Genomic DNA, 27,691 nt, shown 5'->3' on the forward strand with positions numbered 1-27,691 from the left:
TAACCATTCTGCATAGGAACTTGAAGCTAGTAGGCTGAACAGAGCCATAATCCTATCTGTGTCTGCATACTAGACCCCTGGTGTGAGCAGCAGCAGTACCGTTGACTTCCTAGGAGTGGTACTTGGCAGCTACCTGCAGACAAGCCTGACTCCACTATCAGGAGCTCCAGTGAACACCTGGCAGCCGCTTAATTGCTCCCTTTGTAGGTAAGCTTGGTCCCGTGGCAAAGTGTGTCCGCAATCCATGTGCAGGCCCGGATTCATAATCTGGCGAATCGGGCAGTTTCCCGGTGGGCCGCCGGCTCTGAACTACAAATGAACTGCTGTTGTCCTCCTGTGCAGCTTGCTCTGAGGGAGAGCCAGCACAGCAATCAAGATGAAATCAGCATAAGGTCAGCATAGGTGGCTGCTCCCAGGGAGAGATAAGCTCCTGTCAGCAGGTGACAGCTCTTCCTGCTCTCATCTGCTATCTCGCAGAGAGGAGAGACCGGGGGATGTGCCAGACAGAGCTGCTGTGAGCAGGAGAAGCAGCCTGAAGAGCTGCACATGGACACCAGCCTCCCTGGCACCACAGAGGAGAGTGTGTGGCTGTGTGTATGTGTGGCTGTGTGTATGTGTGAGGCTGTGTGTGTGTGAGGCTGTGTGTATCTGTGTGGCTGTGTGTGGCTATGTGTGAGGCTGTGTGTATGTGAGGATGTGTGTATATGATACGTGTGAGCTGTGTGTGTGAGCTGTGTGATACATGCGTGTGTGATACATGCATGTGTGAGCTACTTGTGTGTGTAAGCTGTGTGTGTAAGAGCTGTGTGATACATACATGTGTGAGCTGCGTGAGTGTGAGCTGTGTATATGAGCTGTGTGATACTTGTGTGTGAGATACGTGTGTGATAAGTGTATGTGTGATATACGTGTGTGAGCTGTGTGTGAGTGTGATCTACTTGTGTGTGAGCTGTGTACTATGTGTGTGAGCTACTTGTGTGTGTGAGCTGTACGATACATGCATGTGTGTGATCTGTGTGTGAGCGTGAGCTGTGTGATACGTGTGTGTGAGCTACATGTGTGTGAGCGTGAGCTACTTGTGTGTGAGCTGTGTGATACGTGCATGTGAGCTAATTGTGTGTGAGCTGTGTGATACATGCGTGTGTGAGATACGTGTGAGAGCTGTGTGATACATGTGTGTGAGCTACTTGTGTGTGTGAGCTGTGTGATACATGCGTGTGTGTGAACATGAGCTGTGCGTGTGTGAGCGTGAGCTGTGTGAACTGTGTGTGTGTTACTTGTGTGTGAGCTGTGTGATACGTGTGTGAGCGCGAACTGTGTGAGCTACTTGTGTGTGTGAGCTGTGATACTGTGAGATTGGGGACCTCCGGAGTGAACCCTCAGGACCGCGACGACGAACCTCCCTCGGGCGAGCTGACCAGGTGGACCACCCCCTATATAGGGAGCGTTAGGGGCAGACCCAAGGGAGCCTATCGCCGCGGAAGCTGATACCTGGGAACAGCCGGGGAAGTATGCAGGCAGGGAAGTGCAGGCGACCAGATGGGAGTTGGCGACGGCCACAGGGATGGCTGCTGAGACTGCGGGAACGGCGGTGGACGGCAGACGTGACTGGCAATGGCGGGCGGCAGGAACCGGTACAGGACGAGACACAGGAGCAGGAAGACGGAGGCAAGAACGGACTGGATCTAGGAGGAAACACAGGAAAGTCACAAACGGGAAGAACAGCGGAGACCATGGAGTGGTACACAGCGCAGAGACAAAGAGGAACGCAGGAGCGCGTGGACCCGATACCACAAAAGATAGTCAGGCAGCGAGCATAGGGTGAGGCTCCCTGATATAGGGCACGCTGGTGAACTTCCGGGTCAGAGTGCAGCTGTACCATGGGGCCAGGAGATAGGACGCCAGGTCTAGGGGGCGTATCTAGCTGTACGCCTGTGTGAAGGGGCAGGGGCCGGCCGCAGGAAGGATGATTGATAGGTGCCAGCTGAGGGGGCGGACCGAGAGGACCGGACGTGCCGGAGAGCCCCAGGCGGTGTGGAGGCACGGGAGGCGGCAGGGACCGAATGCGCCGCAAGCAGTGGAGCCACGGCATCGGCAGATGGCACGGCAGTGATAGGAGCCCGGACAGATGTAGCAGGGACAGCGGCAGTCGGGACAGTAGCCGCAGACGCCGCAGAGCGGACCAGAGCCGGGGAGGTGAGCGTGCCAGGCGCCGGGGAGGAGGTGAGCGTGATAGATACAGTGCGTGTGATACGTGTGAGCTGTGTGTGTGATACGTGTGAGCTGTGTGTGTGAGCTATTTGTGTGAGCTGTGTGATACGTGTGTGTGTGAGCTAAAGCAAAAGTTGGCACAACCTGCCAGTGTTCTACGATTTGGGTGAGGACATTCATTGTATGTGGGCTGGTGAATTTTTTGTGCCAGGGCTGCTTTTTGGTCTCAGTCCGGCCATGTCCATGTGCGCCACCAGTGTATCTAATGTAGAGTAGATCTCAATCTCCTTTGATTCTCAGCATATAGATGAGCTTCAGAGAAGCACCAAGGTGGCAGCGATGGGTGCTTTCAGTAAGTCCCGGCTGATATAGGAACCCGTCGGCGCCGCATAATCGCATCACAGAGCAGCGATGAAAGCCGGTAAGCACAAGAAGCAGTTTGCGTTCCATTTAAATACAGCTGTAAGAGATTGACAGTGTGTTAAATGCTGTTACCATTGGCTTTAATTTGCCGAAAAAGCAAAAAAGCATTTGGACATTAATCTTTAGCCGTGTTCTAATAAATACAGACCTTTTCTTTTTAATAAAATAATTTTGAAAAGATCAATTCATCCCTGTACTGGCAATTGCATTGTGCTACATAATTTAGGCTTGCTCGCAAAATATTCTAAAAAAAACAGATGTATGGGTTTTTTGGGTGACTCATTGGGTGATTTAGTGATATACACACCCGGCTCCGCTCCATACACCTCGAACATACTCGGCTCCGCTCCGTAACCTCGTACACATGCGGCTCCGCTCCGTACACCTCATACACACGCGGCTCCGCTCCGTACACCTCATACACATGCGGCTCCGCTCCATACACCTCATACACAAACGGCTCCGCTCCATACACCTCGTACACATGCGGCTCCACTCCGTACACCTCATACACACACGGCTCCGCTCCGTACACCTCATACACATGCGGCTCCGCTCCGTAACCTCGTACACATGCGGCTCCGCTCCGTACACCTCGTACACCCACGGCTCCGCTCCGTACACCTCGTACACACACGGCTCCGCTCCATACACCTCGTACACATGCGGCTCCACTCCGTACACCTCATACACACACGGCTCCGCTCCGTACACCTCATACACACACGGCTCCGCTCCGTACACCTCGTACACCCACGGCTCCGCTCCGTACACCTCGTACACCCACGGCTCCGCTCCGTACACCTCGTACACACACGGCTCCGCTCAGTACACCTCGTACACACACGGCTCCGCTCCGTACACCTCATACACACACGGCTCCGCTCCGTACACCTCATACACATGCGGCTCCGCTCCATACACACAGGGTGTAGCATCCAAAGGGGAGCTGCAGTTATTTCAATGACAGTTAGTCACATTAGGAGCTAGGACCTCACACTATGTATCTGTCTCTTTTGGGTATATCTGCTGAGTAAGCACTTCTTATTACTTGGATCTAGCTTTTCTATTAACCCTCTTAAGCCCCTGTCACACACAGCGATCTTGCTAGCGAGATCGCTGCTGAGTCACAAGTTTTGTGACGCAACAGCGATCTCACCAGCGAGATCGCTGTGTGTGACACTGACCAGCGACCGGCCCCCCCTGCCGGTATCGCTGATCGTCCTGGAATAGCCAGGACATTTTTTTTATCGCTGGTCTCCCGCTGGCCAGCATGCATCGCTGCGTGACAGGCCGGAGACCAGCGCACTGGTAACTAAGGTAAATGTCGTGTTTCTAAGCGGCACGCAGCGCTTAGGAACCCGATGCGTACCTTAGTTATCAGTGCGCTGGTGCAGGGAGCTGGTAACCAAGGTACACATCGGGTTTCTAAGTGCCGCGCGCTGCTTAGAAAGCCGATGTGTACCTTGGTTACCAGCTCCCTGCACCAGCGTGCTGGTAACTAAGGTACACAGTGGGTAACTAAGCAACGTGCGTCGCTTGTTAACCTCCTGTCGCTGGTGCTGATCGCTGGTGAAGCTGCCTGTTTGGCAGCTCACCAGCGATCATGTAGCGACACACCAGCGATCCTGACAAGGTCATACTGAAAACCCACCTCTTCAGGAAAGCTTACAGTCTGCAATGACCCCGCTGCCTCCTCACCACTACCAGAGCTACAGCATCATCTTCACTGGAGCTGCTGCAACCCCCCAACCTACTGTCTCCTTCCCCACCATCCTGTAGAATATAAGACCGCAAGGGCGGGGTCCTCTCCCCTCTGTATCAGTCTGTGATTGTTTACTGAAAGTGATATCTGTAATTTGTATGTAACCCCTTCTCATGTACAGCACCATGGAATCAATGGTGTTATATAAATAAATAATAATAAATACACAAAGCGGCTCTGCTCCGTACACCCCGTACACACACGGCTCCGTACACCTCGTATACACACACGGCTCCGCTCCGTACACCTCATACACACACAGCTCAGCTCCGTACACCTCATACACACACGCGGCTCCGCTCCGTACACCTCGTACACACGTGGCTCCGCTCCGTACACCTCATACACACACGCGGCTCCGCTCCGTACACCTCGTACACACACGGCTCCGCTCCGTACACCTCGTACACACGCGGCTCCGCTCCGTACACCTCGTACACACGCGGCTCCGCTCCGTACACCTCGCACACACGCGGCTCCGCTCCGTACACCTCGCACACACGCGGCTCCACTCCGTACACCTCGTACACACGCGGCTCCGCTCCGTACACCTCGCACACACGCGGCTCCGCTCCGTACACCTCGCACACACGCGGCTCCGCTCCGTACACCTCGCACACACGCGGCTCCGCTCCGTACACCTCGTACACACGCGGCTCCGCTCCGTACACCTCGTACACACGCGGCTCCGCTCCGTACACCTCGTACACACGCGGCTCCGCTCCGTACACCTCGTACACACGCGGCTCCGCTCCGTACACCTCGTACACACGCGGCTCCGCTCCGTACACCTCGTACACACGCGGCTCCGCTCCGTACACCCTGTACACACGCGGCTCCGCTCCGTACACCTCGTACACACGCGGCTCCGCTCCGTACACACGCGGCTCCGCTCCGTACACCTCGTACACACGCGGCTCCGCTCCGTACACCTCGTACACACGCGGCTCCGCTCCGTACACCTCGTACACACGCGGCTCCGCTCCGTACACCTCGTACACACGCGGCTCAGCTCCGTACACCTCGTACACACGCGGCTCCGCTCCGTACACCCGCGGCTCCGCTCCGTACACCTCGTACACACGCGGCTCCGCTCCGTACACCTCGTACACACGCGGCTCCGCTCCGTACACCTCGTACACACGTGGCTCCGCTCCGTACACCTCGTACACACGCGGCTCAGCTCCGTACACCTCATACACACACGCGGCTCCGCTCCGTACACCTCGTACACACGCGGCTCCGCTCCGTACACCTCGTACACACGCGGCTCCGCTCCGTACACCTCGTACACACGCGGCTCCGCTCCGTACACCTCGTACACACGCGGCTCCGCTCCGTACACCTCGCACACACGCGGCTCCGCTCCGTACACCTCGCACACACGCGGCTCCGCTCCGTACACCTCGCACACACGCGGCTCCGCTCCGTACACCTCGCACACACGCGGCTCCGCTCCGTACACCTCGCACACACGCGGCTCCGCTCCGTACACCTCGCACACACGCGGCTCCGCTCCGTACACCTCGTACACACGCGGCTCCGCTCCGTACACCTCGTACACACGCGGCTCCGCTCCGTACACCTCGTACACACGCGGCTCCGCTCCGTACACCTCGTACACACGCGGCTCCGCTCCGTACACCTCGTACACACGCGGCTCCGCTCCGTACACCCTGTACACACGCGGCTCCGCTCCGTACACCTCGTACACACGCGGCTCCGCTCCGTACACCCGCGGCTCCGCTCCGTACACCTCGTACACACGCGGCTCCGCTCCGTACACCTCGTACACACGCGGCTCCGCTCCGTACACCTCGTACACACGCGGCTCCGCTCCGTACACCTCGTACACACGCGGCTCTGCTCCGTACACCTCGTACACACGCGGCTCCGCTCCGTACACCCTGTACACACGCGGCTCCGCTCCGTACACCTCGTACACACGCGGCTCCGCTCCGTACACACGCGGCTCCGCTCTGTACACCTCGTACACACGCGGCTCCGCTCTGTACACCTCGTACACACGCGGCTCCGCTCTGTACACCTCGTACACACGCGGCTCCGCTCCGTACACCTCGTACACACGCGGCTCCGCTCCGTACACCTCGTACACACGCGGCTCCGCTCCGTACACCTCGTACACACGCGGCTCCGCTCCGTACACCTCGTACACACGCGGCTCCGCTCCGTACACCTCGTACACACGCGGCTCCGCTCCGTACACCTCGTACACACGCGGCTCCGCTCCGTACACCTCGTACACACGCGGCTCCGCTCCGTACACACGCGGCTCTGCACCGTACACCTCGTACACACGCGGCTCTGCACCGTACACCTCGTACACACAGGGCTCCGCACACCTCGTACACACAGGGCTCCGCTCCGCACACCTCGTACACACGCGGCTCCGCTCCTTACACCTCGTACACACAGGGCTCCGCTCCGCACACCTCGTACACACAGGGCTCCGCTCCGCACACCTCGTACACACAGGGCTCCGCTCCGTACACCTCGTACACACGCGGCTCCGCTCCGTACACCTCGTACACACGCGGCTCCGCTCCGCACACCTCGTACACACAGGGCTCCGCTCCGCACACCTCGTACACACAGGGCTCCGCTCCGTACACCTCGTACACACAGGGCTCCGCTCCGTACACCTCGTACACACAGGGCTCCGCTCCGTACACACAGGGCTCCACTCCGTACACCTCGTACACACACGGCTCCGCTCCGTACACACAGGGCTCCGCTCCGTACACCTCGTACACACAGGGCTCCGCTCCGTACACACACGGCTCCACTCCGTACACCTCGTACACACACGGCTCCGCTCCGTACACCTCGTACACACACGGCTCCGCTCCGTACACACACGGCTCCGCTCCGTACACCTCGTACACACGCGGCTCCGCTCCGCACACCTCGTACACACAGGGCTCCGCTCCGCACACCTCGTACACACAGGGCTCCGCTCCGTACACCTCGTACACACAGGGCTCCGCTCCGTACACCTCGTACACACAGGGCTCCGCTCCGTACACCTCGTACACACAGGGCTCCGCTCCGTACACACACGGCTCCACTCCGTACACCTCGTACACACACGGCTCCGCTCCGTACACCTCGTACACACACGGCTCCGCTCCGTACACACACGGCTCCGCTCCGTACACCTCGTACACACACGGCTCCGCTCCGTACACACGCGACTCCGCTCCGTACACACGCGACTCCGCTCCGTACACACGCGACTCCGCTCCGTACACACGCGGCTCTGCTACATCCCCCTGTAAACCCCTCCTGACCCCACACAGAAACTTCCCCTCATCCAGCACCATGACAACCAGCACAGCAGAGTCCTGCATACACTGAGGCCCCTGATCATGTGACCCCTGACTCCTCCCCTCCTGTGACCTCATCCCAGGTCCTGTGCGCACAGAGCAGCCATATATGTGGAGTGCGGCTCTGCAGGTGCTGGAGATTCCCCATTACTGGGCTGCACAGGGGGCAGTAATCCCTCCATTCCCGGAGATAGCGCCCCCTGCAGGTGGAGGTAGGTGCTGGAGATTCCCCATTACTGGGCTGCACAGGGGGCAGTAACCCCTCCATTCCCGGAGATAGCGCCCCCTGCAGGTGGAGGTAGGTGCTGGAGATTCCCCATTACTGGGCTGCACAGGGGGCAGTAACCCCTCCATTCCCGGAGATAGCGCCCCCTGCAGGTGGAGGTAGGTGCTGGAGATTCCCCATTACTGGACTGCACAGGGGGCAGTAACCCCTCCATTCCCGGAGATAGCGCCCCCTGCAGGTGGAGGTAGGTGCTGGAGATTCCCCATTACTGGGCTGCACAGGGGGCAGTAACCCCTCCATTCCCGGAGATAGCGCCCCCTGCAGGTGGAGGTAGGTGCTGGAGATTCCCCATTACTGGGCTGCACAGGGGGCAGTAACCCCTCCATTCCCGGAGATAGCGCCCCCTGCAGGTGGAGGTAGGTGCTGGAGATTCCCCATTACTGGGCTGCACAGGGGGCAGTAACCCCTCCATTCCCGGAGATAGCGCCCCCTGCAGGTGGAGGTAGGTGCTGGAGATTCCCCATTACTGGACTGCACAGGGGGCAGTAACCCCTCCATTCCCGGAGATAGCGCCCCCTGCAGGTGGAGGTAGGTGCTGGAGATTCCCCATTACTGGGCTGCACAGGGGGCAGTAACCCCTCCATTCCCAGAGATAGCGCCCCCTGCAGGTGGAGGTAGGTGCTGGAGATTCCCCATTACTGGGCTGCACAGGGGGCAGTAACCCCTCCATTCCCAGAGATAGCGCCCCCTGCAGGTGGAGGTAGGTGCTGGAGATTCCCCATTACTGGACTGCACAGGGGGCAGTAACCCCTCCATTCCCGGAGATAGCGCCCCCTGCAGGTGGAGGTAGGTGCTGGAGATTCCCCATTACTGGGCTGCACAGGGGGCAGTAACCCCTCCATTCCCGGAGATAGCGCCCCCTGCAGGTGGAGGTAGGTGCTGGAGATTCCCCATTACTGGGCTGCACAGGGGGCAGTAACCCCTCCATTCCCGGAGATAGCGCCCCCTGCAGGTGGAGGTAGGTGCTGGAGATTCCCCATTACTGGGCTGCACAGGGGGCAGTAACCCCTCCATTCCCGGAGATAGCGCCCCCTGCAGGTGGAGGTAGGTGCTGGAGATTCCCCATTACTGGACTGCACAGGGGGCAGTAACCCCTCCATTCCCGGAGATAGCGCCCCCTGCAGGTGGAGGTAGGTGCTGGAGATTCCCCATTACTGGGCTGCACAGGGGGCAGTAACCCCTCCATTCCCAGAGATAGCGCCCCCTGCAGGTGGAGGTAGGTGCTGGAGATTCCCCATTACTGGGCTGCACAGGGGGCAGTAATATTATATAACGCACTGATAATGCTCCAACATTTTAGTGGGCAGAAGCCAGACGGCCGTTCCTCTGTTATTTTGGAATATTAAATGTACAATTACTAGTGATAAGCGAGCAGTAAAAGCTCGACTTGAGTAACAAGTATAATGGAAGTCAATGGGAAACTTGACCATTTACAAAGCCTTTTCCGCTCCTTAGGCTATGTTCACACACAGGATTTTTGCACCGTCTCATTTCTTTCAATGGTGAAAAAACACTGACAGAATTGACATGCTGCTTCTTTCAAAAACAGCAGTTTCTATTTCAGTCAGGAAGAAAAAAAGCAATCGTGCATGAGATTTATGAAATCGCATAGTTTTTACTGGTACTGTAAAAATCAGCTTTTAATTTGCATGAAACTCATGAAAAAATGCTGCAGAAGCAAGAAACACCGCAAAAGCGCAACGTGAGAACATAGCCTTAATAGCCGGGCCATTTCTCACCGTATTTCCCCATCACCTATGAGTACAGTAGATGACATAGTAGAGGGCGAAATAAAGCTACACCCTCCAGTGCATGTAATTGTATCATTTTACTACCGTATCTGGGCATGTGGTGTATGACATGGTCAGGCACATCTTGTGTAATTTATGAAGAAGAGACTCTGAAACTCACAAAGTCTATCAATGCAAGAACTGCCAAAAATTAGAAGGAAGAGGGACCCTGTATTAGACATAAAGGAGGGCCTCATACACATTCTGTTAAAATAGTTAGTGGGACTCTTAGACTCATAAAGCCTATGCACTAAGTGCAAGGGTTTCCAAAAACTGCAATACACCCTGGAAAACTCAGAGGAGGGCCTCAAAAAACATTTTTTTTTCCCCCAATTTTTAAGAAGTGAGACTCCTAGACTGGTAAAGCCTGTGCGCTAAGTGCAACGACTACCAGGGAGGTATACATACATATATGTAAGAGAATGGTAGAGGTATGCCTCATACACATCCTGTAAAAATTATGAAAGAGGGCACCATACACACCCTGGAAAAACTGAGAGCGAGCATCGCATGGTGACCATCTAAAAATGATGAGCGAGGATAACCTTATGATCCTCTAAGAATTTTGAGCGAGGGTCGCCTACTTACCCTCTGAAGATTTTGAACGAGGGCCGCCTGTTTACGCTCTCAAAATTTTGAGCGAGGGTCGCCTGCTTATGCTCTCAAGCTATTGAGCGAGGGCCACCTGCTTACCCACTCAAAATTTTGAGCCAGTGCTGCCTGTTTATCATCTCAAGGTTGTGAGCGAGTGCCACCTGATGACCCTCTAAATATTTGGAGAGAGGGTCTCCTATTTACCATCTAATGATTTTGAGCGAGGGCCACCTGTTAGGTGTTCCCCAGTCTGTTTTTTTTTTTTTTTTTTTTTTAAGTAAGAAAATGTGGACTATAAAAGATCAGTCACTTGCAGCCAGGGCTGCAGGGCTATGGAGTCGGTAAGCCAAACCTCCGACTCCTCCATTTCCCTTACACCGACTCCACGACTCCGACTCCCACATATATTGCTTATATTTAAGTGAAAAATTTATTGTAGTACAATGTGAACATCAGACATTGAATCATTTTTGTGATACAATAATCAAGATATTTAGATAGAACATAATATATTTATTGGAATACAACTTTAGAACACAAAAAACTAATAAATTGTAAATATGTAATACACTATGTAATATCGATTACATATATACAGTATAAACACTGACTTATCTCAGCTAAGACAAACCCTAGATCCTCAGGCTACATTCACACCATGGGCATAGCCAGGATCAAACCTAGGGGGGTAGAACCTCATACTGTTCCGCAGAACCTCATACTGCACACCCCTACACTTGAAAATAAAGCCTGCACCATAATAAGATGTGTTGATGAATGCAGTCTATTTATTCCAATTATCAATTGATGTTGATGTGTTACTGAAGACGAGCAATGCCTGTCCTGGGCGTCCTTTTGGGCAGCTGTGAGGTGTACCTGGCTGGTGCTAAAAAAAAAAAAAAAAAAGCGTTAGTCTGTGTGCTACCTGGCTTTCATTCTTTTTGGTACAGATATGATATGGATAGACAGATATGGATAAATGGATATATAGAGCAGATTTCTAATCTGCTTTTGCTATTGAAAACATTATCTATGAGCTCAAAAACCTTTCAGGTGATGCGGTTTTTTAAAAAGCTGATCTGCTTTTGCAGCTGAAAAACGTATCCTCAAAAAAATGCAGGAAAAACGCTGTGTGTGAATGTAGCCTTAGATCAGGAATAGAACAGCCATTTATAGGACATTTCATAACTTTCCCAAATTCCTGTGAAAAAATATTCAGCACATTCTGCATTGACTTACTGTATCCAATTTATTATATATTTTCGGAGTCGGTCCATTTTATACCGACTCCACCAAAATGAGCTCCGACTCCAACTCCGACTCCACAGCCCTGCTTGCAGCCCACGCTGTACCAGGGGCCTGACCACCACCAGCATGCTAAGGCACATGTCATCAAAGCACCCAACTAGGTGGGATGTACGCCTGGGTCTACTACCGGCATCTGCAGGTGACACCACTGGCTTTTTTCCTGTGGCACGTGCTTGCCAATTCCCTGTTCAGCACACGTGTCGATGCCTTCTGCCCTTCACCTGTTGTTCCAGCGCAGTGTTCAGTTGTCCCTACCTCAAGCCTTGGAATGCAACAGAAAACACCCAGCCACCCACCCACTGGCACATTTCGAGACTGCTTGGCCTGGAAATTTTTGCCGTTTAGTCTTGTGGACACTGAGGCTTTTTACGACCTCATGGCAGCGGCCAGCCCTTGGAACTTGGTCTCCAGCCACCCTATTTTTCCTGGTGTGCTGTCCCTGCCTGTAGACCAGCATGTATCCCATAACATAACCCGTGCCATGACCAATGCAGTTACTGGGAAGGTCTACTTAACAACCGACATGTGGACAAGTGCTTGTGGCCAGGGACGCTACATTTCCCAACGGCACACTGGGTGAAGGGCAGGAGGTAATGGGGAGTCATCATCCTGGTGGGGACAGGGAAGTCTTGCCTGTTGGGAGTCTGGCACACATAGCTGACTTTGTCCTGCTGCCTTTCTCATGACCTTCGCATTATAAGCATTTTGGCCATACACTGATTACTGATCGTTCACCCTTCTCAACCCATACTACGGCGGAGAAGACTAGTGAAATAGTGCAATACCAGAAGGCCCTATAGTACAAAAATTCTCATCTGACAACACTGGCAGCAGAGGTCATAGAGGCTTAAGCAACCAATGAAGAGAGACAAGGGAGACACATACAAGGTCCAACAGAGGCAGGGGAGCACTATCAAAGGTATGGGGAAGTTTCATTAGACCCTCTGTTATGAATGGGTCACCGAGGAGAAAAAAAACAAAACAAGCTAAGCCACAGAAAACCAGAGAAGTTGGTAACTATGCAGATTGCAGATCCCTGATCTTACCACACAACTAGCAGTAGCCGTGGAGCGTGCCTACGATGTTCCTAGACGCCTCGTCCGGAGGACTACATAAGCCTAAAGAAAGAAAAGGGAAAACTAACTACCCCATAGCAGACCCCAAAGGAAAGATATCCCCCACACATGTATTGATGGTGAAACAAGATGAAGGCACAAACACAGGCAGGAAAATAGGCTGAGCAAATGATGGGGCCCAAACTAACTAGACAGGAAAGGAAAGGCAAGTCACTGTCTGCAACCTGCAAAAAACCCTACAAAAATAATGTCCAACACTTCTGATCCAAAATTAACCCTGAAGTCACTAGACTTCTCCCACTATATCAGCACTCTGGAATATTCTGAGACAGAGCAAAAAGAGACCGAACTAGTAAGAGACAAAAAGCCAATTGGCAAAACACTGATTGATAAGAGTGGAAATTCAGCTCAGCCCCCAGCCGGGGCTGGCAGACCACACAAAAAACTGAATAGACCAACAAAATCAAGTGGGAAAATTAGCAGAAAAACTTAGCTTTAGATGACTGGAACAGAGCTGAAAACCAAGAGCTGACAAGCCAGAAGGAATCACCAGCAACTGAATAGGGCGTCGGCTGTCTTAAATCCAATCTGAGAATCCTGAGATCCAATCATAATCCTCATTCTCAGGTGGCAGATTTCCACTGATCAAACCAGCAGCACCACCTCCTGTCCCCAGAAGGGGAACTCACAACTGGTGAGAATGAACTCACCACAACCCTCCCAGCGCACAGGCCCTGATGCAGGGGGTGGTCTGACAAGGTGGAAAAAGTTTTAGAAGATGGTGAAGTACCTAGCCAACTGTATCAGCATCCTTCGTGATTTCCCTGTGCCGTACTGGATACTTGGCATGAATAGTCCCTCTACACCTTGGAGGTGCTGGCCTGCCCTACTGGTGTTTTGTCAAAGCAGGTTTTTAGTGCTGCTGTGGTCAAAATAACTGATAGGTGCAACTGAAAATACTGACATGCTGACATTTATCAAATTGAAAAAAACATGATTGGCCCTGACTTCTCAACCCCACCAGAAAACAGAAGCGGAACATAAAGCCAATTCAAATGTTTCTTATTCTTTCTGGTGTATTCCCATGCACCCCTTCCCAACCCAAAAAATGGTATACAGTTCATGGTTTATTCTTTTTCTTCTCCACCATATCAACAGGGTCATCATGTGGACCGCGCTCAAAATTTTTAGAGGGATATCATGTGGCCCTCACTTAAAATTTTTAGAGGGTAAACAGGCAGCCCTCATTCATAATTTTTAGAGGGTAAACGGGCAGCCCTCGCTCAGAATTTTCACATGGTCATCAAGCGGCACTTGCTGCAAATTTTTGAGTAAACTGGCAGCCCTCACTCAAAATTTTTATATGGTCATTAGGCGGCCCTCGCTAAATATTCCTTTTCAGGGCTACCTATTTTCTTTTCCTTATTAATACCAGAAAGTTTTCAGGCATATATTATATATTTAATTTAAAATGTGCAAGGTGTGCACAGGGACGGGGAAGTGGATGTGCTACTGTTGGTGCATGCTGAGGCCGTGGGTCAGGTGAAACTGTGCCTGCTGCGGGAGCACAACAAACGCGCTCATCCACGAGACCTAGCTTACTGTCCCACTTTGCAGTGTGGCGAGGGACACTACTCTTGAAACCAGAACAGTGCGAACAGCCACGATCCGAGAAACATGATGGAGCAGAACGGCAATTAGTGTCTCAAGAGGTAGCTTATGATGAGATACAGTTGCCAACAAGTAATATTGTTAAGTCAACAAGTCAGGAGGACCAGAGTTGAAAGTGACGAGGTGATGGACGATGAAGTCACTGACCCAACCTGGGAAGGTGCCATGTAGATCGAGGACAAAACCGTAGAGGGTAAGGGATCCACAGTATTGTCACAGGCAGGAAGAGGCAGTGGGGTGGCCAGAGCGAGATAGCGGGCAGTTGTTCCCCACGAGCACCCATACACAGCAAGTTCCCAGGTTAAGGGTTAGGTATTCATTTTTTTCTGGTGTATTTCCATGCACCCTTTCTCACCCAAAAAAATGTATACGGTTCATGGTTTTTTCTTTTTCTTGCCCTCTTCCTCCTCCTCCTCCAGCATATCAACAAGGTCATCATGTGGTCCTCACTCAATATCTTTAGAGCAGGGGTCCCCAACCTGTAGCCTGAGAACCACATGTGGCTTGCGGGCCTGTGATGTGTGCTATGTGCCAGCTTGGTGCATTAGCACCAGATATAGCAAGCAGCTATTATGAGGAGATCTCTAGATGGTGACTTGTGTGTAGCCCTGCACAGAAGAGCAGATCTAAATGGGGGTAAGTTAGGAAACCCTGGAACATGGCATACTGCCTTGGCATAATTTTAGTGGAAAAGCTTTGGCTGTCATTATACCAGTAATGGAGCTCTGAATGTCATTAATGTGAGTGGGGCAGGAGCTGAATGTGGCTCACAACCAGGGCTGAGACAAAGGGTATGTAGTGTAGGCACCTTCCTAGGGCACTGTCTTCCCGAGGGGGGTGCACTTTGGGGGAAAAATATCTTCTGACATTGCTGAATACCTGAGATCGCCCGGCACCTTCCCCCAGCCGCAGGTATTCAGCACAGTGACACAGAGGAGTAGTGTCAGTCACTTACACCACTCTCCCCACTTTCTGCCTGTACTCCCCTCTCTCCCTATACTGGGGGTCTATCACACTCTGAGGTATATATTATACCGGAGGCCTATCATACTACGGGGTATATATTATACTGGGAACCTATCAAAACTATCGAGTACCCGCGTCGCTGATTGGTGGCGCCCGGCCGGCCGCAACCAATCGGCGACCGGCACAGTCCGGCCGCAAATTGGCGCGGAATTCGAGCGACACATGCCACCACTACCGTCGGGAGATCTGCGGCGCTAGCGACTGGTCTCCCGACGGTTGCTGGGGGTCATCTCCTGCCGCATGGTGGTCAGCGACGACGCAGCCGGGAGATGACCAGCGCAGTGCTTAATGTGCAGATGGTACCCAGGGTCCGGAGGAGAGGAGACTCTCCTCCAGGCCCTGGGTACCATAAACCTGTAAAAAATAGAATTAAAATAAAAAATAGTGATATACTCACCTTCCAATGGCCCCTGGACTCTTTCCCTCCTCTCACCACGTGCCCGGCATCTTCTGGTCCCAGTAATGCTTTGCGCGAAAGACCACTGATGACGTCGCACTGTCGTGAGTGACATCATCTCTGGTCCTTCGCGCTAAGCATTACTGGGACCGGAAGATGCCGGGAGCGTGGAGAGGAAATCGGGGGCCGTCGGAAGGTGAGAATAACTTTTTTTTTTTTTCTTATTTTTTACATTCTATCTTTTACTATTGATGCTGCATAGGCACCATGTTTGACAAGTGTGACCAGCCTGTCAATCACATTCCAAGCGATGCTTCAAATCGCTTGGAATGCGCTTGAATTTCGCATGCGAAAATCACGGAAAAAGCCATCTAGTATATAATAACTAGTGATGAGTGAGTATGCTATTACTCGAGATTTCCGCGCATGTTCGGGTGTTCGAGTAGTTTGGGCGTGCTCTGAGATTTAGTTTGTGTTGCCACAGCTGCATGATTTGCTGCTACACAGCCTGAAAACATGTGGGGATTGCCTATTTGTTAGGGAATACCCACATGTATTCAGGCTGTCTAGCAGCCGCAAATCATGCAGCTGTGGCGACACAAACTAAATCTCCGAGCACGCCCAAACTACTCGGAGAACACCCGAACATGCGCGGAAATCTCGAGTAACGAGCATACTCGCTCATCACTAATTATAACAGGGGCCTATCATACTATGAGGTATATATTATACCGGTGGCCTATCACACTATGGGATATATTATATGGGGGCCTATCACACTACAGGGTATATATTACATATATTACTCTGGGGCCCTATCAAACTATGGGTTATACATTATACTGGGGGCCTATCATACTATGCGATATACCGTATATTATACAGGGGCTTGCTGTGGGGAAACATTCTGGTGCCTATCACACTATCGGTACATATTGTACTGGATGCTGGTTGTGGGGTACATTATACTGGGTACCTATCACTATGGGGTATATTATACTGGCGTCTAGCTCTGGGGGACATTATCCTGGGGCTATCACACTATGGGATATATATTAGAATGGGGGCCTTTCACGCTATGGGGTATATATTATACCGGGAGCTGGCTGTGGGTAACATTATACTGGGGACTGGCTGAGGGGGAACATTATACTGGGTGGTTGCTGTGAGGAAAATTATAATGGGTGATTAGGACACTATGGGATACATATTATACTGGGGGCCTATCACACTATGGGGTATATATTATACAGGGGGCTGGCTGCGTTAAACATAATACTAGGGACCTATCACACTAGTATGCATATTATACTGGACGCCTATCATACTATGGGGTATATACAGCTCTGGCAAAAATTAAGAGACCACCACATTAAATCCCTGTCATGGGCAGCCCATTCTTCAGAGCTGAACTCCATTGAAAACATGTGAAATATACAGTTGTGGCCAAAAGTATTGACACCCCTGCAATTCTGTCAGATAATACTCAGTTTCTTCCTGAAAATGATTGCAAACACAAATTCTTTGGCATTATTATCTTCATTTAATTTGTCTTAAATGAAAAAACACAAAAGAGAATGAAGCAAAAAGCAAAACATTGATCATTTCACACAAAACTCCAAAAATGGGCCAGGCAAAAGTATTGTCACCCTCAGCCTAATACTTGGTTGCACAACCTTTCGTCAAAATAACTGTGACCATCCGCTTCTGGTAACTATCAATGAGTTTCTTACAATGCTCTGCTGGAAATTTAGACCATTCTTCTTTGGCAAACTGCTCCAGGTCCCTGATATTTGAAGGGTGCCTTCTCCAAACTGCCATTTTTAGATCTCTCCACAGGTGTTCTATGGGATTCAGGTCTGGACTCATTGCTGGCCACCTTAGAAGTCTCCAGTGCTTTCTCTCAATCCATTTTCTAGTGCTTTTTGAAGTGTGTTTTGGGTCATTGTCCTGCTGGAAGACCCATGACCTCTGAGGGAGACCCAGCTTTCTCACACTGGGCCCTACATTATGCTGCAAATTTTGTTGGTAGTCTTCAGACTTCATAATGCCATGCACACGGTCAAGCAGTCCAGTGCCAGAGGCAGCAAAGCAACCCCAAAACATCAGTGAACCTCCGCCATGTTTGACTGTAGGGACCGTGTTCTTTTCTTTGAATGCCTCTTTTTTTCGCCTTTGCCCAAAAAGCTCTACTTTTGTCTCATCTGACCAGAGAACATTCTTCCAAAACGTTTTAGGCTTTTTCAGGTAAATTTTGGCAAACTCCAGCCTGGCTTTTTTATGTCTCGGGGTAAGAAGTGGGGTCTTCCTGGGTCTCCTACCACACAATCCCTTTTCAATCAGAAGCCGACGGATAGTATGGGTTGACACTGTTGTACCCTCGGACTGCAGGGCAGCTTGAACTTGTTTGGATGTTAGTCGAGGTTCTTTATCCAACATCCGCACAATCTTGAGTTGAAATCTCTTGTCAATTTTTCTTTTCCGTCCACATCTAGGGAGGTTAGCCACAGCGCCATGGGCTTTAAACTTTTTGATGACACTGCGCACGGTAGACACAGGAACATTCTGGTCTTTGGAGATGGACTTGTAGCCTTGAGATTGCTCATGCTTCCTCACAATTTGGTTTCTCAAGTCCTCAGACAGTTCTTTGGTCTTCTTTCTTTTCTCCATGCTCAATGTGGTACACACAAGGACACAGGACAGAGGTTGAGTCAACTTTAATCCATGTCAACTGGCTGCAAGTGTGATTTAGTTATTGCCAACACCTGTTAGGTGCCACAGGTAAGTTACAGGTGCTGTTAATTACACAAATTAGAGAAGCATCACATGATTTTTCGAACAGTGCCAATACTTTTGTCCACCCTCATTTTTATGTTTGGTGTGGAATTATATCCAATTTGGCTTTAGGACAATTCTTTTTGTGTTTTTTCATTTAAGACAAATTAAATGAAGATAATAATACCAAAGAATTTGTGTTTGCAATCATTTTCAGGAAGAAGCTGAGTATTATCTGACAGAATTGCAGGGGTGTCAATACTTTTGGCCACAACTGTAATCAAGAGGATGATGGATAGTCACAAGCCATCAAACAAAGAAGAACGGCTTACATTTTTGTGCTAGAAGCGTGAAAGACTAGAGGAAAGCATGCCAAGACCCATGAAAGTTGTGATTAAAAATCATGGTTATTCAGCAAAATATTGATTTCAGAACTCTTCCTGAGGTAAAACATTAGTATTGTTGTTTCTAATTGATTATGAACTTGTTTTCTTTGCATTATTTGAGAACTGAAACCCTGTTTTTTTTTATTTGACCATTTCTCCTTTTCAGAAAAAAAGCTCAATTTATTGCTTGGAAATTTGGAGACATGTTGTCAGAAATTTATAGACTAAAAGAACAATTTACATTTTACTCAAAAATATACCTATAAAGAGAAAAATCAGACAAACTGAACATTTGGAAGTGGTCTCTTAATTTTTGCCAGAGCTGTATTATACTTGGGGACCTATCACACAATGGTGTATATCATACTGAGGACCTATGACACTATGGGAAATATACTGGAGACTGACTGTGGGGAACATTATACTGGGGTCTGGCTGTGTGAAACAATACTGGGGGCCTATCACAATGTGGGGAACATTATACTGGGGGGATATCACTATGAGGTACATATTAAACTGGGAGCTGGCTGTGGGGACATCATACTGTATAGGGGGGGCTGTGGTGGATATCGTGCTGTGTGAGGTTTTATACTGTATATGAGTCTGGGTCAATTACACTGTCAATTACTGGGTGGACTATAATACTGTATGGGGTGCTGTAGGGGTCATCACACTATATATGGAGGGCTGTGGTGGATATAATACTTTATCCGTAGCTGTGGTGACCATCATACCATGTAGGGGAACAGTTTGGTGAGAGCAAAGTGTAAGAAACGGTCTCCGAATGGATAATGGAGATGGAGCAGCATGAAATGGGGGCATAGTATAAAGAGAGGTTAGTTTGGCAGGGGGAGATAAAGGGGCACTGAAGACATATAGAGAATGTAAGAGAAACCAATGGAGAGAGCACAGCCATGGTATAGGCCTGGTTCATAAGAGGGGATGGTGGGACTGATAATTGGGGTGGTTAGAGATCAATAGGAAGGACATTCTGGTGGGTGTAGCACATAAGAGCAGAGAATGTGGAGGCCATACCCCGTAGAAGGCTTATTTAGGTTATAGTATGGAAAGATATTTTTATGCAGAGGACATTTTAATAACACTTCTATTTTTAAGGGAACTGTGTGGGGACATGCAATTGGTATCATGCAATAGTATGTGACAATGAGCAAACTGCTGCAGTATCGTGATGTACAGTAATGGTAAATATCAGGACGAGAAGGGACTTTCCAACAATCGATAACTACAAAATCTACATGTCACATCTAGGATTCTTTATGTTACATCGTCTCATCTTTCCATTCAGGTCCCTACAATATCGGATCCTCTCTGTGGAGATCTATATACAAGCATTTTCCTGATTGACACATCAAGGATGGATAGAGACAGGGAAAAGATGGCGAAGAGGATATTACACCTCACCCTAGAGATCCTCTTCCGGCTTACTGGAGAGGTGAGAGATTCTGATGACGTTCCATTACATCATTCTTATCTATGGGAATAACAGATGGACAGAACTGGAGAGGTGAGGACTCTGGAAATGTCTGTAGTGAGATTTATTAATGTGTCTCCTTAACCAGGATTTCACAGTAGTGAAGAAGACCTCTCGTGAGCGCTGTCAGGCCCCTGTGTCTGAGGGATGGGGAAGACCCCTGAGCCCAATCATAAGACCTCCACCTCACTCCCTGATACATGAGGACATCAATGACCAGAAGATCCTAGAACTCATCTACAAGATTATTGCGCTGCTGACTGGAGAGGTGACACTGCTGGGAATGCTGGGACATTATACAATAACGCTATGAAGTAATTGGAGGGCATGACGGTATTATTGTATTTGTCAGGTTCCTATAAGGTGTCAGGATGTTGCCATCTATTTCTCCATGGAGGAGTGGGAGTATTTAGAAGGACACAAAGATCTGTACAATGACATCATGATGGAGGTTCCCCAGCCACCCACATCACCAGGTAATAGACAAAAATAAATACACACAGCCTATATCTGTATGTAAAGAATGAATTCAGTCCCTGTATGTGTTTCCTCCAGCTCTATCCAGTAAGAAGACAACACCAGAGAGATGTCCCCATCCTCTTTTTCCACAGCACTGTAAACAAGAAGATCCCAGTGTTCCTCAGGATCATCAGGTAGATGGAGAGAAGGTGTCATGAGATCTCCCCTATGATGTGTAGATGGCTGTGAAGATCTTGTGCTCAGTCTTGTTTTATCCACCAGTATTATATATTTTATACTTGTATAATGAGAATGGTGGAGATGACAGAATTAGAGCTGATCATAGATCTCCCTCCTCTAACAACTCTCACTGAACTGCTTCCTGAGCACAGTGTGTCGAGCATCACATCACCTGGTCTTGACCCCATGACGTGATGCGGCCAGCCAATCACAGTAATGCCAATATCCAACATAGCTACGGCATTACTGTGTATAGTGGGCAATCTCCCATGTTCATTGTCTGTTTAACAGGTGACAAACATGCAGGACAGGGAGTCGAGCATGGCGGCACGTACCTGCGATACTTGATCTAGTATCGAGCGTGCCCAAGCACTTCAATGCTCTATCGAGCATTGGCGAGCATGTTCGCTCATCACTAATAATTACGCATAGGTATTATTTGTTGCATGACTTTCCACAATGTCATCTCATTACTTGGGAATAAATTTTACTTTTATGTCATCAGTCTCCAAGTACCAGGATGTTTGATATTCTTTCAATCTGCAATGGCAACAATTGACACCGTGTGATCACATAGCGAGATGCGGATGTAACATTCAACAACCAGATGAGACAGTCACTATTGATCACAGCATCTAGCGATTTAAGCGACCCATGCAATGGAATCATGAAATAGTATGTGACACTGAGAAAACTGCAGCTGCGTCGTGATGTACAGTAACCGCAAATATCAGGACGAGAAGAAAGGGATTTTCCCACGATCAATAAATAAAAAATCTACACATCACATCTGGGATTCTTTATGATGTTACATGGGCTCATCTTCTCCCCATTCAGGTCCCTACAATTTTGAATCGTCTCAGTGGAGATCTTCTACATAAGAGAATTTTCCTGAATGACCCATCAGGGATGGATGGGGACAGGAGCAAGATGATGGAGAGGATATTACACCTTGTCCTAGAGATTCTCCTCTGGCTTACTGGAGAGGTGAGAGATTCTGATGACGTCACATTACATCATTCATATCTATGGGAATAACAGATGGACAGAACTGGAGAGGTGAGGACTCTGGAAATGTCTGTAGTGAGAATTATTAATGTGTCTCTCCATAACCAGGATTACACAGTAGTGAAGAAGACCTCTAGTGAGCGCTGTCAGGCCCCTCTGTCTGAAGGATGGGGAAGATCCCTGAGCTCAATCATGTGGCCTCCACATCACCCCGTGATACATGAGGACATCAATGACCAGAAGATCCTAGAACTCACCTACAAGATGATTGAGCTGCTGACTGGAGAGGTGACACTGCTGGAAATGCTGAGACATTATACAGTAACGGTACGAAGAGATCGGGGTGATGACAATATCATTGTATGCATCAGGTTCCTTTAAGGTGTCAGGACGTTGCCATCTATTTCTCCATGGAGGAGTGGGAGTATTTAGAAGGACACAAAGATCTGTACAAGGACATCAAGATGGAGGATCCACAGCCCTTCACATCACAAGGTAATAGACATGACTAAGTACATACATCCTGTATGTAAAGAATGAATTCAGCCCCTTTATATTTCCTCCAGTTCTATCCAGTAAGAGAACGCCAGAGAGATGTCCCCGTCCTCTTCTTCCTAAGGATTGCAAACAAGAAAATCCCGACGTTCCTCAGGATCATCAGGTAGATGGAGAGAAGGTGTCTTGAGATCTTCCCTATGATGTGTACTGTAGATGGCTGTGAAGGTCTTGTCTTCAGTCATATTTTTTTCACCAGTTTTATACTTGTATAATGAGATCGGTGGAGAAGGCAGGATTAGAGCTGATCATAGAGGTGACTTCTCCATCTGTCTGTGACTTTTACAATATTTGTTTCAGGGTAAAGATCTGACCCATATTAATACTACAGAGACATATGTGAGAGGTGATGAGCGGTGTAAAGAGGAGATTCCTACATACGACTACCCAGGTGAGCAGTAACCACTAATTGCAGAGAAGCCACAGATTTTTCTCAGTCACTGGCTGTGGCTGCTTTTTCGGTTACGTTGTCCATTCATATCACAATCATGTGATCTCCATTCTGTCACTATACCACTATATGCTCCACATTAGTTTAGGCATGTATATAAGACCTTATACTGGGAGTCATCCACTGATAAATCTGAGAGTACAGACACTTTTGATAAATTAGCATGCTGTGGATTTGCAGATCAAAAATTACAAATATGCCTCTTTAGTGCCCAATACATAACGCTCAGTTTGTGTTTTACGAGATTCACACATAATAAATTGTTAAAGGGAATCTGTCACCCCATATTAGCCCTATAAGCTGCAGCCACCGCCATCAGGGGCTTATCTACAGCATTCTGTAATTCTGTAGATAAGCCCCCGATGAAACCTGAAAGATAAGAAAAACACGTTAGATTATACTCACCGGGGGGCGGAGTCGGATGCGGTGGGTGTTGCGGTCCGGTCAGGGTCCTCCCATCTTCATACGATGATGTTCTTCTCCCTCGGCTCCTGCACAGGCGTACTCTATCTGCCCTGTTGAAGGCAGAGTAAAGTACTGCAGTGCGCAGGCGCCACGAAAGGTCAGAGAGGTCCGGCACCTGCGTATTGCAGTACTCTGCTGTGCCCTCAACAGGGCAGATAAAGTACGCCTGCGTAGGAGCCGAGGAAGAAGCAAGGAGGAGGACATTATCGTATGAAGATGGGAGGCGCCGGACGGGACGGCGACACCCATCGGACCGGACCGAACCCCGGGGTGAGTATAATCTAATTCTTTTTTTCTCATCTTTCAGGTTACATCGGGGGCTTATCTACAGCATTACAGAATGCTGTAGATAAGCCCCTGATGGCGGTATCGGCAGCTGATAGGGCTAAAATGGGGTGAAAGACTCCCTTTAAGTGTGTTCTTCCCTGCATGGCCTAAATAGATAGAGACATTTGGCTTTGAGATTGCATATTTTGCTAGATTGTCTTTTGGGAGTCATATCCGTTTAGACTACATATTATTTTTAAAGGCTTTTTAGTCCACTGTTTAGGAGGTGGCATGAACAAAATGAACCGAACATCATGCCCTAGTGGTTTGTGCTGAGGTCTACTGTTATAACGTGATTCGTTTTTGTCTTATTAAATTTTGCAACAAAAATTTGCATTTTGTATGTATATTTTACTTAGAGATGTTGTAAAAATATAATTTTTAGGATTATTTTATTAAAAAATATTTTTTTTTATTCTTGGCAGATGATTATACCAGATCAGAGAGGAATGTGACATCGTCAGTTTTTAAATCACATGACCTTGATGTCTCAAATGATATAACTGAAGTGTATGGCATTTTTCCAGCTTTACCATCATTCCTTCACAGCACTGAACTAAACTCTGGTCCTATTAATCAAGTTCTACCTTCTGATTCAAAACAGACTTTTAGGAAAAATAAATATCACAAAATGGGCATGAAATATCAAAGTGTTCTTACAGCAAAGAAGCCGTTTTTACATTGTGAGTATGGAGATAATGTTTCCCTCAATAAGTCTTTTGTTGCACAACAAAAAACTCACACAAAAGATGAAAGGTTTTCTTGTTCAGAGTGTGGGAAATATTTTAACCAGAAATCACAGCTTGTTACACATGAGAGAGGTCACACAAGAGAGAAGCCGTTTGGGTGTTCAGAATGTGGAAAATGTTTTGGAGATAAACAAAATCTTATTAAACACCAGAAAATTCACACAGGAGAGAAGCCATATTCATGTTCAGAATGTGAGAAATGTTTCACAGTCAAATCAAGTCTGGTTAATCATGAGAAAACTCACACAGGGGAGAAGCCATTTCCATGTACAGAATGTGGGAAATTTTTTAACAAGAAATCAAATCTTGTTAGACATCAGAGAATTCACACAGGTGAGAAATCAGTTTCATGTTCAATATGTGGAAAATGTTTTCCAGACACATCACATCTTGTTAAACATCAGAGAAGTCACACTGGGGAGAAGCAATTTTCTTGTTCAAAATGTGGGAAATATTTTCCTGAGAAATCTCATCTTGTTGCACACCAGAGAACTCACACAGAGGTGAAGCCATATTTATGTTCAGAATGTGGGAAATGTTTTACTCATAAATCATTTTTAATCCTACATTCGAGAACTCACACAGGTGAGAAGCCATTTTCATGTTCAGAATGTGGGAAATCTTTTACACAGAAAATAAATCTTGTTGTACATCAGAGAATACACACAAGAGAGATGCCATATTCATGTTCAGAATGTGGGAAATGTTTTAACGAGAAATCAAATCTTATTAGACACCAGAAAATTCACACAGGAGTGAAACCTTTTTCATGTTCAGAATGTGGGAAATGTTTTACACAAAAAATAAATCTTGTTAAACATCAGAGAATTCACACAGGGGATAAGCCTTTTTCGTGTTCTTTATGTGGGAAACGTTCTCCAGACATCTCACATTTTGTTAAACATCAGAGAAGTCACACTGGGGAGAAGCCATTTTCATGTTCAGAATGTGGGAAATGTTTTCCAGAGAGATCAAATCTTGTTAAGCATCAGAGAACTCACACAGGGGTGAAGCCTTTTTCATGTTCAGAATGTGGGAAATGTTTTGCCAGCAAATCAAACTTGATTATGCATCAGCGAGGTCACACGGGGAATAAACCAAATAAACCGTATTCATGTTTAGACTGTGGGAAATGTTTTACTCATAATTCATTTTTAGTTGCACATGAGAGGACTCACACTGGGGAGAAGCCATTTTCATGTTCAGAATGTGGGAAATGTTTTACACAAAAAATAAATCTTGTTGCACATCAGAGAACTCACACAGGGGAGAAACCTTTTTCATGTTCAGAATGTGGTAAATGTTTTAAAGTTAAATCAGGTCTTATTAGACACCAGAAAATTCACACAGGTGAGAAGCCTTTTTCATGTTCAGAATGCGGGAAATGTTTTACACAGAAAACACATCTTGTTGAACATCAGAGAATTCACACAGGGGAGAAGACACATTTATGTTCAGAATGCTAGAAATGTTTCGCTCATTCAGAACTTTTTAAGCATAAAAACAAAAAATTCACACACAAAAATCAATGTAATGCCTATAATACAATAAAGTTAGAAATGTTTTACTTAATAAATGGTCGACCATCAAAACAACTTACATGGGGAGAAACTATATTTTTTTGACAAATTGTACAAGAAAACTTAACAGTTAAAGTAAAGACGCATGAGAAAGAAAGGCAATTTAGAATTTTAAAAAATATATGTAGTTAGAAACAGACATCTGTGGAAAAAAGTGTTGTGCTTTTTTGGTGGGACAAGTTGTAGTTTTAAATGAGACCATTCACTTTACCATTCGATGTTTTGAAAGACGGGAAACTAATTTCCAACTTTTTCTGAAATTGTAAATAAATGCAATTCTGCAATGGTTTTTGTGTTTTGTTTTTGCGGCATACATCCTGTCTTAAAAGCTACTCGGAATCATAATTCTCCAAGTCAGTACGATTATGCAATGCAAAACTTGTTAGGGTATGTGCACACGCTGCGGTTTCCGCAGCGGTTTTGGCCGCTGCGGACCCGCAGCAGTTTTAGCTGCGGTGTACAGTACCATTCAAATGAATGGTAAAAAAAAACGCTGTGTAGACGTTGCGGAAAAATCCGCGCGGATTTGCTGCGGTTTTGAAACCGCAGAAAGTGACATGTCAATTCGTTCTGCGGAATCCGCAGCGGGTTCCTATCTCCACCATTGTGGAGATGGTGAATCCGCAGGACCAAACCGCAGTCAAAACCGCAGATAATCCGCAGGTCTTTTGACCTGCGGTTTATCTGCGGTATTTGCAAAATCCGTGCGGATTAATCCGCAGCGGATTCCGCAGCGTCTGCACACACCTTTAAAGATTTTTATTTACATAGAGAGAGAAAACTCAGTGTTGTAAAAAAAAAAAAAAAAAAAAGTGTATGTGTTGGCCATTTTTCGTGACTTGTAACATTGCTGTGTTTCTATCGATTGAGCTGGATGAAGGCTTGATGTTTTGCTTGACGAGCTGATGTTTTTTTATAGCATTTTTGAGTATAAATATTTTGATCTGTCTATTTTATTTTTAGGGAGGAGTAGGAGCCAAAAAACCCCCAAATTTCTGGCTTTTTTTTATTGTTTCTTTCACGTGACCGCGTCTACCGATAAGGTTGATTAATGTTATATTTTGATCAGAGTGGTATAAAGGTGACAATGCTAAAATATATTGTATTTTTTTACTTTCATTGGGCATAAAAGGAGCGCATTGTAACCTTTTATATTTAATATATATTTTTTAAACTTTTTTGTTTTATTTTTTACTTAATCCTTTAAGTTCCCACAGGGGACTTGAGCCTACAATCATCTGATTGCTTATACTATAAAATGTAATACCACATTATATAGTGTAGAGCTCAGTCTCCTTTGAAGCTGAGCA

At 48.1% G+C, this 27,691-nt stretch overlaps 1 protein-coding gene across 5 annotated transcripts; it reads left to right on the top strand.

Moving 5' to 3' along the window:
• The first annotated feature begins 2,175 nt into the window (after positions 1-2,175).
• On the top strand, positions 2,176-26,667 carry LOC141051014 (uncharacterized). Of its 5 annotated transcripts, none has more exons than XM_073547799.1 (11): positions 2,176-2,196; positions 20,362-20,508; positions 20,636-20,815; positions 20,900-21,023; positions 21,103-21,200; positions 22,084-22,233; positions 22,363-22,542; positions 22,626-22,749; positions 22,821-22,915; positions 23,110-23,200; positions 24,478-26,667. In XM_073547799.1, the coding sequence occupies exons 2-11, from the start codon at positions 20,431-20,433 to the stop codon at positions 26,265-26,267; spliced, it is 2,910 nt and encodes a 969-aa protein (XP_073403900.1). In that variant the 5' UTR covers positions 2,176-2,196; positions 20,362-20,430; the 3' UTR covers positions 26,268-26,667. The 5 variants fall into 5 exon arrangements, with proteins under 5 accessions (XP_073403900.1, XP_073403899.1, XP_073403898.1 ...); XM_073547798.1 differs by lacking the exon at positions 2,176-2,196 and adding an exon at positions 2,203-2,223; XM_073547797.1 differs by lacking the exon at positions 2,176-2,196 and adding an exon at positions 7,819-7,958.
• The last annotated feature ends 1,024 nt before the right edge of the window (positions 26,668-27,691 follow it).

Source organism: Dendrobates tinctorius, unplaced genomic scaffold (genome assembly GCF_039654945.1).
Source record: "Dendrobates tinctorius isolate UK_male_01 unplaced genomic scaffold, ASM3965494v1 ptg000155l, whole genome shotgun sequence".
Classification (NCBI taxonomy): domain Eukaryota; kingdom Metazoa; phylum Chordata; class Amphibia; order Anura; family Dendrobatidae; genus Dendrobates; species Dendrobates tinctorius.